This window comes from Podarcis bocagei, assembly GCF_964188305.1.
Source record: "Podarcis bocagei genome assembly, chromosome: 15".
NCBI lineage: Eukaryota > Metazoa > Chordata > Lepidosauria > Squamata > Lacertidae > Podarcis > Podarcis bocagei.
In genome coordinates, this window is record NC_138141.1 from 28261899 (window position 1) to 28277691 (window position 15793).

Genomic DNA, 15793 nt, shown 5'->3' on the forward strand with positions numbered 1-15793 from the left:
TGTGCTGTATCTTTGTACTTTTGTCCTTCCAGGCTGCTACGCTTTTTTACATTTTTTATTAGTTGTTTCCTTTCTTTTGTTACATTTGCACTTTATTGTTGATGTTAGCAAATCAATAAAATACTTCCAGGCTGTGGTGCTATATGGTTTAATTTTTTAATTCTTTGTTTTTGTTATGTTTGCACGTTTTGTTCCTTTGTTAACAAATCAGTAAAAGGTGGTGCTTTTCTTGTAATGATCTCTGTGTTTTAATAGATCCCACCCACCGATCCTCTCGCATTGCTTTGATTACTGTTACAGTGGTACCTCGGGTTAAGAACTTAATTCATTATGGATGTCTGTTCTTAACCTGAAACTGTTCGTAACCTGAAGCACCACTTTAGCTAATGGGGCCTCATGCTGCCGCTGCACCACTGGAGCACGATTTCTGTTCTCATCCTGAAGCAAAGTTCTTAACCCGAGGTACTATTTCTGGGTTAGCGGAGTCTGTAACCTGAAGTGTATGTAACCTGAAGCGTATGTAACCCGAGGTACCACTGTAATGTATTTTAAAGATTCCACACACACACACCTCAATGTTTTTAGAAGTTTCTATCTTGTATGTGAGCCGCATTGAGTCTTGCAAGGGAAAAGGTGTGATATATGCATGGGTGAGGCCAGGATTTCTGGGGGGGGGGCAGGCATTATGTTGAGGGGGAGGAAGAACCGAGTTATCTGCAACACAATTGGTCAGTTAGTTAAGTATTATTTTTTTTATTTACTTGATGGGGGAGGGAGCACCTGCCTACACACATATCCCAGCTGGGATAGCTCACTCTGTAGAGCATGAGATTCTTAATCTCAGGGTCTTGGGTTAGAGCCCCACCTGGGGGTGAAAGATTCATGCACTGCAGGGGGTGAATTAGATGACCCTCTACAATTCATGCTGGCCACATGACCCGGGAAGCTGTCCGTGGACAAATGCCACTTCCCTCGGCCTGAAAAGCAAGATGAGTGCCACAACCCCATAGTCGCCTTTGACTGGACTTAACCGTCCAGGAGTCCTTTACCTTTTACCTTACCTTACAAGCCAAGCTTCTTTGCCTCTTCTCAGCCCCAGCTAAGAGGATCCCTGGTTTATTGCTCTTTTATACTCATATTTACATGCACCTCCAGTCAAGGGAGGGCAGAAAACCTGCCCCCTTTTGCCTAACTTAGCTGGCTCCAGCTAGTACTCTCTGGGGCAACCCGTCACCTCCTGCACTCTTTAGTCTTGCAAAAAGATGCTTAACACACCTTTGGTTGGAAACACTAACTTAACAAGGAGATGAGTCTGACTACTTTTGCATGCTCTTTCTCAACAGAATCTCATCTTACCGATATGAAATTAAATGCATATAATATTATATATGCAATTTTACAACACACACACACACACACACACACACACACACACACACACACACACGTACAGTATTTGAATGAAAAATGTGGCTGGTTTGGAGCGGACCTTCCCAGCGTCGGGCGTCGGTCGCCAGATGGCACTGCTGCCGCCTCCGCCGTGGCTCTGCCGCTCCGCCTCGCTGTCCGGACGCCTCTTTAGCAGCGAGACCCAGGAAGCGCCCGGAAGCCCGGCCGGGACTCGGAGCCTTCCTGCGCCGCCCTGCCTGCACCGCCTTGACCCGGGCGGGCCGGCGCGGCGAGAAGCTGGGCGCGCGCTTTGGGGAGCCCCCGGGACTGACCTGCCGCGCGCCAGGGACAGGCTCTGCGCGCTGCAAAGCGAAGCGGGGAGGGAGAGGCGGCGTTGAACGTCTAGCTGCGCAGGAAAGCAGCCTCGTCGGTCTTCGCGAAAACCAGCAGCCCTCCCATCGCCACCTTCCCCGGGGTTGCTTCAAGGGGGGAAAGAAGTTCGGGGATTTCTTTCTACCAGAGCCGTTTACTACCTCGCAAATACCGAGCGCGGGAGAGGACGCTTTGCATTTGCAGCTTGCGTGCTGCTTCCTGGACCTTTTTCTTTGCCTTGCCACTTTCCCCCGTGCTCCGCTTGGCTTGTCAGCCTTTCCAGGCAGCTTAAATAAGGCTTTGCCCTGAAGCCGGATGGCACTTGCAGGCTCCCTGCTGCTTTAAATCTATTAGCGAATATAACAACAATAATAATCGAAAGAAATGCTTCTTTAAATCCAGCTTGGGTGAGCTTTCTTTGATAGCAATGCTTTATTCACTGGAAAGAAGTGGCTGAACTAATAAGCCTTTGCTCTGGCAATCGCAGCATCCATGCTGCTGTAAATATGTGAGCACTAATGTTGAAACTAATAAGCATGCCTATTTCAATCCAAGCCTTCACTAGCCAAGAGAGAGCCATGCTATTTTATTAAATAGGAAGAAGTTGGGGGTGAGACAGAAAATGCTAAGGATCCGCGATCCGGGTGCTGGCTTAGGCGACATGACGGGCAGCCAGAAGCTGCTAGCCGTGGGGGCCGTTCTGGGATGGCTGCTGGTCGTCCACTTGCTGGTCAATGTCTGGTTGCTTTGTATCCTCTCGGGGCTGCTGGCGGTGCTGGGTGGCTGGCTGGGCTCCCAGGCGGTGATTGGGACCACCAGCAGAGTCCACCTGGAGAGGTTCCTCCTCCTCGAGAGCAGCCCTCCGAACCCCGACGCAGAGCAGCAGCTGGACAAGGAGATTGAGGGCATGATTGGGAAGATCGTTCGGGATTTCGTGTCCTCCTGGTATCGGTCGGTGAGCAGCGAGCGGGGCTTCGAGGACGAGGTGAAAAAGGCCATGATGGGCCTGGCTGTGGAGCTCAAGAGGCGGATGGCCTTGATAGACAAACAGGCTCTGACCCAGAAGCTGCTCCTGCTTGGAGGTTGCCACCTTCAGACTTACAAGAAAGCCCGGGAGAAAGTGGAGATGGGGCAGAGCTCTGGAGACCCTGCCCAGAGGGCCGATCACCTATGGCGAGCGTATTCAGAACTGTCAGACCCCCACATGGCTGTCCAGAGCCCCGCCAGCGAGGTGGATTATGCTCGGCGCATCGTGGACTTGCTCCTGCGTGTTCTGGTGCCTGAGCCGCACCTGGAGACCAGGACTGGGCGCTTTGTGGTGGTGGAGTTGGTGACTTGCAACGTGCTGCTGCCCATGATCAACAAGATGGCGGACCCTGACTGGCTCAACCTGCTGCTGATTGGGATTTTCTCCAAGATCAAAGCCGCGGGAGGGAATGAGAAGCCGGAGACAGCGCCAGCCCTTTCTTCATGCCAGCCTGCGGTACCCAGTTCATTGCCACTGGCCTTTTTGTCGGAAGCCGCCCCAGAGAACAGGGCAGTTTCCCCGAGGAATTCCGAGCCGTCGATCGGAGACGCGCTTGACGGCTTGGAGTGGAGGGAGCCTTTCAGCAGAGAGCTGAGTGCTGACTTGGATAGTAGGAGAGTTAGCACCTCTTCCGTGCCCTGCCTCCAGCCTGATACCCTGGAGTCCTTCTTCCCCTGCGAAGACCTGGAAGTTGAGTCTCCAGTGTCGGAAGTAGGAAAGGACTCTGCAGGGCTCATGCCCCGGGAGGAATTCCTTGTGGAGTCCCTTGCTGCCCTGGAGGGACCTGAGAGCTTGTTTCAAGAGGATGGCCTGGGCGCCAAGGGCAGGTACTCAGAGTATGCTGCCGGGTCCAGCTCCGAAATGAGGCCCCGAATCCCCTCCTTGAGCCCCTGCCCCGATATCCAGATCGAGGCTGCCGAGGAGAAGGAGGAGACCTTGGCTTCACTGACGGCTCTTTTGGAGGACTCGGAGAAGACCTTCCTCAGGCGGCCGACCTACCTGGACAAGGAGCTGGTGGCTTCCGAAAGCCTGGCCCACAGCCCTCAAGACCTTGCCCAGCTGCCGGGGTTGCTGTCTTCGTCCCCCACCGCCCCCTTGGGCACCTTCAGCTTTGAGCCGCTCAGCAGCCCCGATGGGCCTGTCGTCATCCAAAACCTGCGCATAACTGGCACCATCACTACCCGAGAGCACAGTGGGACAGGATTCCACCCCTACACCTTGTATACTGTGAAGGTAACTCAGTTGCTCCTCTCTTCGTGGTATCATACAATCCTAAGAGTTGGAAGGGAACCACGAGGGTCATCTAGTCCAACCCCCTGCAATGCAGGAATCTTTGGGCCAAGATGGGGCGTGGAACCCACAACCTTGAGATTAAGAGTCTCATGGTGTACTGACTGAGCTGTCCCACAGAGCCAGTAAACCGAATCTGATGCACCTGCATGTTGGTCGCAAGCATTTTTCTAATGCTTTTGTAAGTCTTGAAAGGTCTATTCTCTAGAGCAGGCCTTGGGTTCCCTGATGTTGTTGGGCTCATAGCTCCCATTGTCCATCCCGCCTGGGAACAGTAGAGGCCGTAGTCCAAGAACATATGGGGAACCAAGATTGGAGAGAGCTGAAAGAGGAAAAGTTGCTTTATCCAGGGACATTGGTAAGCCTATTCCTACCTCTTTTTTCTCAACGGTGACACAGACTATTCATAACTCTGAGCAGGGCAGTGGGGTGGGGTAAGTGAAAACAAGCTGCAATAATTATAGTGTTCTTCGCTGCTCCTCTAAGGAGCCATTTGGGGTCTAGCTTACATATCTGAGTTTCTAACACTGATTGGGAGATGTTGGGGAATACAGATCTGGTTGTCTGGATCCAGCTCACCACCCCTGCTTTCCTTCTGGACCCTCATGTCTCCTGTGTTTTCATGTAGAAAGTATCCAGTGGCATGAAAATTCTTACGTCTAGTCTTTGGCTACGTGTGGTTTCCTTTGGTGACGTGTGGTCTTCTCTTTTCCCCGCAGTATGAGACGACTTTGGACAGTGAAAATGCCAGCGGCCTCCAGCAGGTAGCTTACCACACCGTGAACCGGAGATATCGAGAGTTCTTGAACCTGCAAACGAGACTGGAGGAGAAGCCAGACCTGCGGAAGTTCATTAAAAGTTAGTGCTGAGTCTGAGTCTTGCTTTCTGCAGGAGCTCTTTCATAGGGTGGCCCTAGGCAAGTCTCCTGTTTAATTTCAGTTGAGTGCATATAACGTTGCGGCCTTGACCTGCGCCTCCATGGACAGCTGTGAGTCCAAAATGACTCCCAAGCTCCTAATGAAGACCCACCAACCTTTTCTGGTCACTGAAACATTCTTATTTCTGCTTTGGGACCAGCAGGGATTGGTCACCACTCCTGTACCAATCTGGTACTCAAAGGCATGCACAAAGTGTTATTGCTGACCATCCTTTTACTTAGGAAACTGTCCTATGCTGAGTCCATCTAGCTCAATAATCTTTTGCAATTCTCTTCTCCTGGAGACTCTCCAGAGCCTGATTCTGTGTATCTTCCAGAAGGCGGTATAGCACCTAAAAATAATAAGCTGTCTCGTGTTAACAAGGGATAAAGTAGTACAATTAGCATCATGTTATCCACCCAAGGTGTTGAAATGTGGCAGGATGTAAGTTCAAATGGAGAAAATAAATTCTGCACTTCTGCAAAATCTCATGTCACGGACTGAGAGTGATGGATAATGTTAATTAACCACCAAAGATGGAATTTGAACTCTCGCCCGCAAAACTCACACATACCAGTTGCCTGCCACACCTCTATTCCTCTCCTCACTGTTTCCCCCCTCCCCAAAAGAAAATAACCAGCTTCTTTATTTATCTTTACTATTAGTAATCAGAACTGTAAGGCCTTTGCTTGATAAAACTTCTTTTGGTATCGTGTGTTTTTTTTCCTGGCTGTTCCTCTGTTGTGTTTGAGTTACGTTCTTTAAAATCTTCAGTTGCGTTTTTGTTGTTGTAAATTGCTTTTCCTTGGAAAAGCAGCACACCAATATTTAAATAAATAAATGCAACAAATAAGCTAATAGGATTAATGTTGCATTGCAATAAGGTGTTTTTTCCCCTTCTTCATTTTTTTTTCTACCTTCCAGATATTAAAGGTCCAAAGAAGATCTTTCCCGACCTTCCTTTTGGTAACATGGACACAGATAAAGTAGAAGCCAGGAAAAGCCTCTTGGAGTCATTCTTGAAGGTGAAGGCTCTTCTCTCCTCTCCTGCCATGTAATTTCTCTTAGCAGGTTTATTTTACTTTTTAAATAAACCTTGCCAAGGAGACTGGGTAGGGTCACAGTTCAGTCATTTTAAACCAGGGGTCAGCAACCTTTTTCATGTCCCTCAGACCATGTGGTGGGCCGGACTATATTTTTTTTTGGGGGGGGGGGAATGAATGAATTCCTATGCCCCACAAATAACCCATTTTAAATAAAAGCACACATTCTACTCATGTAAAACACGCTGATTCCCAGACCGTCCGCAGGCCGGATTGAGAAGGCGATTAGGCCACATCCGGCCCACGGGCCTTAGGTTGCCTACCCCTGTTTTAAACAGTGGGGTTTCCAGACCGTTGCTTGGTTCCCACAACATAGTAAGGCAAACCATGGTTTACTGGGGGCCACGCAGAGGGGAACCAAGGTTTGCTCTTCCCCCGTCTCATAGTTAGTGAGGAGAGTACTCAGCCACAAGCCTGTATCTGATCTAAACCTTGGCTCAGCTCAGTTTGGCACAGCAGCAAAACTACTAAGGAGGAGCAAAGTGGCCATGATCTCCATGGGAGCTTGTTCTAAACTATGGTTTGGCTTACTGTGTTGTGCAAACCAGATCATTCAAGCAAGGGTGGTGAGTGGAGTGAGCCCTGCCACCGTAGTAAGGCTAGGAGAGACCTATGACTGCGGCTGCTTTCACACGGCAGTTTATTCAATTTGCCCAACATTTCCCAAACTTTCCGCATTATATTATATCCACACGGCGTAAAACCCACTTACAAAAACCTAATGGAACATAGCTCATGCTAATGGCTCATTTCCGTGTTGTCGGATTCCAGAAAAAATCTGTTCACAGCCCCTTTAGCCTGGAAAACCACGGCAAAGTGTCAGAGTTTGGGGTTGTACACCAGCATGCAGCTTTCCCCTGTTGTTTTCATGGGGTCATCATGGTGGAAAAACAAGCAGGCATTTGTGGAAAGGGTGAGGGGGCCAGGGACGTGGCCTGTGTAAATGAAATTTAGCACAGTGTGCCAGTGTATCGGCGAAAAAGCCACAATTCCAAGATGCAACAGGTCCTGCAGTGGCATGTTTTCAAACAGAGGTTGGATGGCCATCTGCCAGGGATTCTTCAGCCGTGATTTCTGCATTCGCAGGGGGTTGCACTAGATGACCTTTGGGGGTCCCTTCCGTCTCTACAATTCTATGGAAAGAGCATTAGGAAACGGGGTAAAAGTGCACTAGCATTACAGTCAAGAAAGCTAGTGCAATATTCCCACATGTAAACCAGGTAGTGCAGGGCTGAGGCACCATTGGCTATTTTACATTACATTTACAATAGACCAGTGTTTAGGGACCTTCTACTTGTTTCCAGCGCTGGTTGTGGCTATGGCTAACCCTGGTTAAAGCCCAAGCGTGCTTCTAAACTGACCACGAGAGCGTTCTTCTTCTTCCAGCAACTGTGCGCTATTCCTGAGATTGCCAACAGCGAGGAAATGCAAGAATTCCTGGCCCTGAACACAGACGCCAGGATCGCCTTCGTCAAAAAGCCATTTGTGGTCTCCAGGATTGACAAGGTAAGGGTGCTCAGAGCACAAATGCAAAACATTAAAAAGAGCAAGAAATCCTGTTCAAATAACCCAAGATCAGCTCCATACATTTAAACCAGGGATCAGCAAACTTTTTCAGCAGGGGGCCGGTCCACTGCCCCTCAGACCTTGTGGGGGGCCAGACTATATTTTGAAAAAAATATGAACGAATTCCTGTGCCCCACAAATAACCCAGAGATGCATTTTAAATAAAAACACACGTTCTACTCATGTAAAAACACCAGGCAGGCCCCACAAATAACCCAGAGACGCATTTTAAATAAAAGGACACATTCCACTGATGTAAAAACATGCTGATTCCTGGACCGTCCGCAGGCCAGATTTAGAAGGCGATTGGGCTGGATCCGGCTCCTGGGCCTTAGTTTGCCTACCCATGATTTAAACCATTTGGTGCGAAAATGGAGAGAGCAGAACTTTGGCCCTGGCAATGTCGAAAGGTCTCCTGCAATCCCTTTTTTAGCTGAATGTCCCTCTCCTCTTTTCCCCACCCTTCTTGCAGATTGTGATGAACGCCATTGTGGACACTTTGAAAACGGCCTTCCCCCGGTCTGAGCCGCAGAGCCCGACGGAAGAGCTCAGTGAAGCAGAGGTGGACGGGAAGCCCCAGAACGAAGGGAAGAAGGCTAGCAAGTAAGGGTGCCGCTGGAGGCCAATCCTCCCTTTAGCTTTGAACATTGACCTTCTTTCTGAGTGGATACTCCTTTAGTCGCTCCTTTAGATGTCACTAGATAAGCACGACCAAGAGAGTTCGTGTGAGAAAACTGCTAAGCATTTTCAAGTTCATCGCTAGTTTTAACACTTCAGACCACAGAGGTATGGGGTGGAATTGCCTGCATGGGACTCGAGGAGAAAGCAGGCCCCAGAGATGAGATGATGCACCCAGAATTTTTAGTTCACACATCATACTGAGCCAAACCATGGAGTGGACCATATAACACCGGTCCTGAGAGATCTGCATTGGCTCCCAGGGCGTTTCCAAGCACAATTCAAAGTGTTGATGCTGACCTTTAAAGCCCTAAATGGCCTTGGTCCTGTATACCTGAAGGAGCGTCTCCACCCCCATTGTTCAGCCCGGACACAGAGATCCAGTGCCGATGGCCTTCTGGCAGTTCCCTCATTGTGAGAAGTGAGGTTACAGGGAACCAGACAGAGGGCCTTCTCGGTAGTGGCGCCCACCCTGTGGAATGCCCTCCCTTCAGATGTGAAATAAATAAGTAGCTATCTCATCTTTAAAAGACATCTGAAGACAGTCCTGTTTAGGGAAGTTTTTAATATTTAATGTTTTTAACACTTGATTGGGAGCTGCCCAGAGTGGCTGGGGAAACTCAGCCAGATGGGCGGGGTATAAATAAATCATCATCATCATCATCATCATCATTTAGGGTGGACTCCCTTGGGAGGGGATTGCAGCCAATTTGCTCCTCTGCAGCCATTGTGCTGCTTTGCCATCCCGAGGGAAACCGTAGCTTGGCTTAGCATGCTGTCTGAACCTGGACTTGCGGCTTAGTTCCACAAGGTGCTGAAAAGAGTATGTCCACCCCCACAGCCCTCCCTCCGTCCCAAAGCTGGGAAAGTGCTCACTAGGCTTTGGGAAGAAGGCTGGGGGACTCTGGGACACTGTTAGAGGCCTCATGCTTCCTCCCCAAAGCCAAGCACCACTTTAAACCAGCTTTAGGAAGACAGTGGGAGGGCTTGGGGGGCATCAAATGTTGCCCAAGGCCACCAGAAAGACACTGAGGGCCCTTGGGCCACGCATTGGACCACCCTGCATTCAGGAATGTCTTTAGCACTTGACTTGGCTGAATGATTAAACTGGCACTCATTGAGTGCAGAAACCAAGCTGTACAAGGTTATATTTTTGGCCGCACAAAAGGATCCTATCCTGAGTTTTCCACTGAGCGCCACATGTTGTTTGGAGGCGACAAGTCGTGAAAGCCAGCGGACACTCGGCTCCTTTATCTGGAGGAGTAGCTGGTTAGTTGGCAGTCAGTGTTTGTCATTACTGAACACGTGCAGGTCGATTGAGGCCGTCGCTGAGCCTTTGCTGGAATTAGGAGTGTTGTCATCCCTGTGCTGGTATCTGTAGCATTTTTTTATTCCTGGAAAGAGATTTCGCATCAGGAAAGCAATCCAATGGGGAGAATTGCATTCTTCCAAAACTAGAGAAATCTTGGCAGGAAAGAACATTCCTTAGCAATCATCAGACTTCTTGCTTTGTCTAGGAAGCCAGTAGACCCCTTCCAAATAAATCAAGTTTCCCCACAGCCGTAGACTTGACAGCAGATTTTGCAGTTATCAGATGTGTGTCTGGGTGTTTGGGAATCCTGTTTTTAAATTGCCCTTACAAAAGCTGTGCGGTGTGTATAATTCAGTGTCCTTGGGAAGGAGCTCCCACCTGTATATCTGCTGTATTTTGAATGAAGCTCTGGACACCCCCATACCAGAAAGCATATTTCGCAGATGGAAACAGGTGCAGAAAATGCAAAATTAATAAATCAGGGGGCTGAAACTGCTTCCTTGCAGATTGCAGTATTAGCTAGGCTGCTTCTGGGTCCACACAAAAGCCTTATGTTTGAAGGCAGCACCTGTTTCAAAATCTTTCCAGATTAAAGATAACCCTGAAAACAGAGAGTTTTCAAGAATGGTTATGATAGTGTGCTGAGTTCCGTTTTCTATCTTTTAAACTATTGTAAGTCACCTTGGGGCTATTTTGGGGTCTGCTAAATTAAATCTATCATAGTTGGGAATTTGCTCATCGAGTGCTAGTACCTGAACAGCAGATTGAGCAAGCAGGTCATGGGTCATGCAAAACACTATTTTGAATAATACTTTTTATAAGGTAGGGTAGGGGGCACTGGGAATGAGTTTATGGAACCAAAGGGCCCTGGAAAAACCACTGATTTAAATTATAGTAAAGATTTCAGCTACGTTTTCCTCTGTACATATCAATCAGTGTCCTATTGCTTGTTTGTTTTGGTGGTGCTTGTATGTATGTTTGTTTGTTTGTTTGTTTTGGTGACCACCCTACATGATGCCACAATTGGGAATAGACCCTATTTTTCTGGCCTTTGGTCAATACCCCCGGCTTGTTCCTGTTGCTGCCTTTTGCAGGTGCCTCGCTAACATTTCATTAGCAGGGTTTTTCTATGATTCTTGAAGGTTCAGCTCAATAGTAATGAGGTGTATGTACCTTTTCTCTAGAGCACATCAATGTAAGTGCACACATATGACTGCTCAATTTGCCAATCTTGTGGTTGTGTCCTTATAAAACGCATAAAAATCCTTAGGCGCTGTACACAGATTTTTTTAAGAAAACCAAATCAGTCTTTGTTTTTGGACCTATAAACTAGGAGACATAATCAAATCACAGAACTGTCAAGTTGGAAGGGACCCTAAGGATCATTTAGTCCAACCCCCTGCAATGCTGGAATACACAGCTGTCCCATAAGGGGATCGAACCCGCAACCTTGGCATTATCAGCACCACACTCTAACCAGCTAAACTATCCATGCCGTACTAGAACTTGGGATTGCCCAATGAAATTAATTGCTAGGAGATTCAGGACAGGTAAAGCATTCCTTCACTCAGGGCATGTGGAAATATTTGTGTGAAAGTGAATGTTGTTGGTCACTGGGTTAAATGACTTAAAAAGGGGACTAGGTGCATTGGAATATATTTTATGCTAGTCATTCTTTTTTAAAGCTTTATTATTATTATCTTGTATTTTTGCGCCTCTTGCCTTTATGACGTTATGTAAAATAACTTTGGGCACAGTGGAGTTCACTCATTCAGCTACCAATAGTTAAGCCAAGGAACCTGCCTGTGTGAGCGAGCCTTGAGCTCTTTGGGGGGAAAACAGGTTATAACAGGTAAATAACAATTCTGGGGTTTTCTCTTTCGCAGGCCTAGGCTGAGATTTGCATCCAGCAAAATTGCTCCGGTCCTGAACGTGCCTGGAGCGCAGGAGAAGATTGCATATTCTTTCAAGGAAGGCACCGCCGTAAGTGTGCACACATGCCCGAGAAAATCTGAATCATAGAAGGGTAGAGTTTAGAAGGGACCCTGGCGATCGTCCAATCCAACCCCTTGCAATGCAGGAATACGCAGTTGTCCCTTACGCAGATCGAACCTGCAACCTTGGCGTTATCAGCACCATGCTGTAACCAACTGAGCTATCCATGAATCCGGGCTCCCTGCAGGAGCCACCCCACTAAGTTGCTTCAGCAGGCAGTCCAGGACTGAGTTGTGCCCATTGTTCTTCATTTAATTTACAGTGGTACCTCGGGTTAAGTACTTAATTCATTCCGGAGGTCGGTACTTAACCTGAAACTGTTCTTAACCTGAAGCACCACTTTAGCTAATGGGGCCTCCTGCTGCTGCCATGCTGCCGGAGCACGATTTCTGTTCTCATCCCGAAGCAAAGTTCTTAACCTGAAGCACTATTTCTGGATTAGCAGAGACTGTAACATGAAGCATATGTAACCTGAAGCGTATGTAACCCGAGGTACCACTGTATTTTTATTTATTTAATTTCAATGTTTGGTAATAATATTTATTGAGTTTTCCATTTTAATAGTCCAATAAGAACCACATTAAAACATTCCAAATTACAATAAAAAAACCAAATATGTTGCCAAATTATATATCTTTGGGTGACTTCCCATGCTCTGAATTTTGCGGAGTGCTAACCATCTAATATCACATTGCATTTCTTAATTAGTCAATAAACCATTCCGATGTTAATCCTTCACCTAATTTTCATTTATGTTTACAACCACTGGTCTGTTCAAACTTTCGTCTTCATAGTTCTGTGTGAAATATTTCCCCCTGTTGCTATCCACATTCCAGCAATTTCATTTTCGATTTCTATCCTGCCCTGATTCTCAGAGGAGCCCCATTGTTATGATTTGCTACATTTCTCTCCTGCCTTCCCCCTAAGGAGCTCCAAGTGGGGCATGTGGTTCACTCCTTCCTGTGTTTATCCTCACAACAACCCTGAGAGGTAGGCAGAGAGGCAGCGACGGTGGCAGTGACCTTCTCCTTCTTCTCTCAGGTCTCAGAGTTCCTGTCTCTGGCAAGGATGGAGTCCTTCATCCAGAAGCAGGAGAAGCTGATGGAGGCCGTGTTTGACGAGAGCCCAGAGGGTGAGGGAGACCGAGATCCTAATGCCTTTAGACGTGCATCCAGTTTGGACATTGGGAAGCCCATGAAGGCGCCACAGCAGCCAGCAGAGGGCAGCAGCAATCCTGGTAAAAATTCTAACCTGTGCGCTGTTCCTGTTTCGCCTCTTACTATTGTTAACCAGCCACCCCAATCCCCGCTAAGCCATGCATGGCATTCTAGGTATCTTGACCCTCCGCCAAGGTCTGTGCTGCTTTGCGGTGAAGACTTGTAGCTTTAAGAAATATGATTTATTCACCTATTTACACCTTCAGTCTGCATGGAGGGTGTTCAAATCTTGCAGCACGGTCGTCTAAAGCAGGGCTTATTCCCCACGGCAGTGCAGCTGGACTGGGAGTCCAAGGCATCACAAACACCCTGCCTTCAGCCAGCCTGCCCAAGATGGATCTCAGTCTTTTTGCCGCTCCCCTCTTCTTCCCAGCACAACTTGCTAAAGAATCTCTTTTCCTGTTACTTCACATCCAGTTACCTTGGTAACCTTCTGTCTGCCCAGGCCCAAGAATTCCTCTCAGATGGGTCATCAACACCTTTCGTCATTTTAATGCCTCTATTCCAGGTGAGGCCCAGGCTTGGAAAGGAAACTTAGCCTGTCTTTTTCCACTGGCCTGTAATCTTCCCTTCAATACTCCAAGTAATCAAAATCCTACCATTTATTAATTTCTAGGGTTTAGGGGATTGTCCCCTCCCCTCAACTTAGAACACTATTATTACTGAATTGCTTTCCAGGCATGGTACAAATTACAAAATAACCAGCTTTAACTCTGTTAAAAACAACACAGAAAATGACAACAGATACATTTAAAAACCATGTGAAGCGGACACCCATGGCAGAGGCCCATTCATCTGGCTGGGAAATCCTGTCGGAACAAAAATGTCCTCAGTTGTTTGCAGAAGCAACGGAGAGCAGGGACCTGTTGTATATCTCAACAGGGATGCTGTTCCGCAGAACAGGGGCAGCCACATTAAAGGCCCTGCTCTCCTGAGTTAACTGGGGAGCATGTAAGAATCGTAAAATTGTAGAGTTTGAAGGGACCCTGAGAGTTATCTAGTCCAGGCCCCCTACAATGCAAGAATCTCAACTAAAGCACCTGAGACACATGGCCATCCAAGCTCTGCTTAGAAACCTACAAGGAAGGAGAGTCCACAATATTCCAAGGGAGTTCGTTCCCCTGTCAAACAGGTCATCAGGGTTAGACTATTCTGGAGGGGAAGGCTCTTCTGGAGAAATGCCTGGGATGTGGTTTTCCAGAGATGTCCGGAATGTGAACCTGTTCTCTTCTGCTGACCTTTTGGAGTGGCCTAGTGGGCGGGGGAGAGGAGAGTCAAAGCGGGGTAATTGAAGCCAAAACGTAGAGATGGATCCCAGTTGGACGCTGCTTCTCGGGAGGCCTGGCCTTCTGTTCCTCCAACATTCAACCATTTCCCCAAATCCCTTCCCATCCTGAAATCGACTTACGCTGTGATGAGCAACAGAGTCATTAAAACAGAGCTGTTTGCTCTGTGGATGATGGTCTCCACTGCTGACTCAGGATGCTACCACAAGGTGGCAGCGGACCACCATGAATTAAAGGAACAGAGGCAATGGGGAATAGGCAGCCATAGCAAATTAATGGCATAGTTTGAACGGTGACTTAAGGCTGCTCGATAGCCGGTCCCTCTGTCCCTCCAAGAAATGCTGGGAGCTGTAGTCATGCCCCTCATTGGCCCTGCTCCATATCCTCCTCCTGGCTGGAATGTGCCCTTGAGCTGTGATGGGGCTGCTTGCTGGAGTGGATGGATGGAGAGGGGAAATTTCTTTCATTTGCATGGTTGCAATGGGTAGATAAGCATTGGATCTGTTGCGCCGCTCACCTTTGCTTCTGGGTCCACCCGTTGCTGACAGGTGACTCACAATAGCCTGAGAGCTGGTACAGAGCTGTCCTGATGGTGGCTTACTTAGAGTCTGGCCATTGGTCCATCTAGCTCAATATTTTCTACACTGGCTGGCCGCCCCCAGAAGGTTGCCCCCGAGAGGTGTACACACACACACACCCCTCGCCTGTGAGAAGGGGAACACAAAGATGCATATCCTTGGTTGGGCTCGATAAAAAAATGCTTCTCCACTCCTGCACTGAAGCATAATTTAGCTTGATGAGAGCAAGTTGGTGTGAGCTGCAGTCTCCCTATGGCCATAGCTGAAAGTGGTTCAGAAGCTTTCACTTGCAGTTTCAGCTTTACTGCGTTGTCCCAATCCTGAAAGGTACTGAACGTTAACTCTGATTTGTCAAAACAAGCTAGGTTCATATCAACTAGGTCAACTTGTTTCGGGCATAGTTAAGTCAGGTTTGGACAACACAAAAGCTGGCCTTAACTCAAACTGGAAGTTTATGAAGTTCCCCCAGCTGAACAGAAGTGAGGGGAAGGGAGTGTTAAAGCTGGACACTTGCTGCAGCTGATACTTGTCACAGTAAACTGTGGTTTAGCACAGGGATGGGGAACCTATGGCCCTCTAGATGTTGTTGGACTCCCAGCTCCCAACAAGTCCCACCAGCTTAACCATTGGTTGGGGATGATGGGAGTTGTAGCACTGCAGTACCTGGAGGGCCACAGGTTTCCCCATCCCTAGTCTGGATGGGTGGACAAACGGCCTCACCTGGTGCAAGGCAGTTTCCTTACCTTACCTTTGTGTCACCTTGACTTTGGTAGAGTCGGAGACAATACTGGCGGATGTTGCCTTGGACCTCCTCCACCTGGTTATGGTGGATCACTGGAGCTGGCTGTGCACGGAGAACATGCAGAAGGTCCTGCAACTGCTCTTTGGGAGCCTGGTCCAGAGGTAAGTCATGCGACTGGAGGAGGAGGATTTGAACTCGGTGCTGAGAGTGGTCAGGCCATTCAGCTCTCTGTAGGCTTTGCCTGTAGAACAGGAGTGGGGCTGCCATCATCCCTGATGGCTGGAACACATGGGGACTTGGAGTCCAACAACATCTGGGGGT

The 15793-nt window shown here is 48.3% G+C and overlaps 1 protein-coding gene across 1 annotated transcript in view; it reads left to right on the forward strand.

The window, feature by feature from the left end:
* The first annotated feature begins 1598 nt into the window (after positions 1-1598).
* SNX19 (sorting nexin 19) overlaps positions 1599-15793 on the forward strand; it is a 37929-nt gene continuing 23734 nt past the window's right edge. The window contains exons 1-8 of the mRNA XM_081172488.1: positions 1599-4021; positions 4798-4936; positions 5920-6020; positions 7485-7604; positions 8137-8267; positions 11541-11637; positions 12691-12886; positions 15504-15633. Of these exons, the coding sequence (XP_081028614.1) occupies positions 2384-4021; positions 4798-4936; positions 5920-6020; positions 7485-7604; positions 8137-8267; positions 11541-11637; positions 12691-12886; positions 15504-15633 (2552 nt within the window). The 5' untranslated portion in view covers positions 1599-2383. The remainder of the gene's footprint in view (positions 4022-4797; positions 4937-5919; positions 6021-7484; positions 7605-8136; positions 8268-11540; positions 11638-12690; positions 12887-15503; positions 15634-15793) is intronic.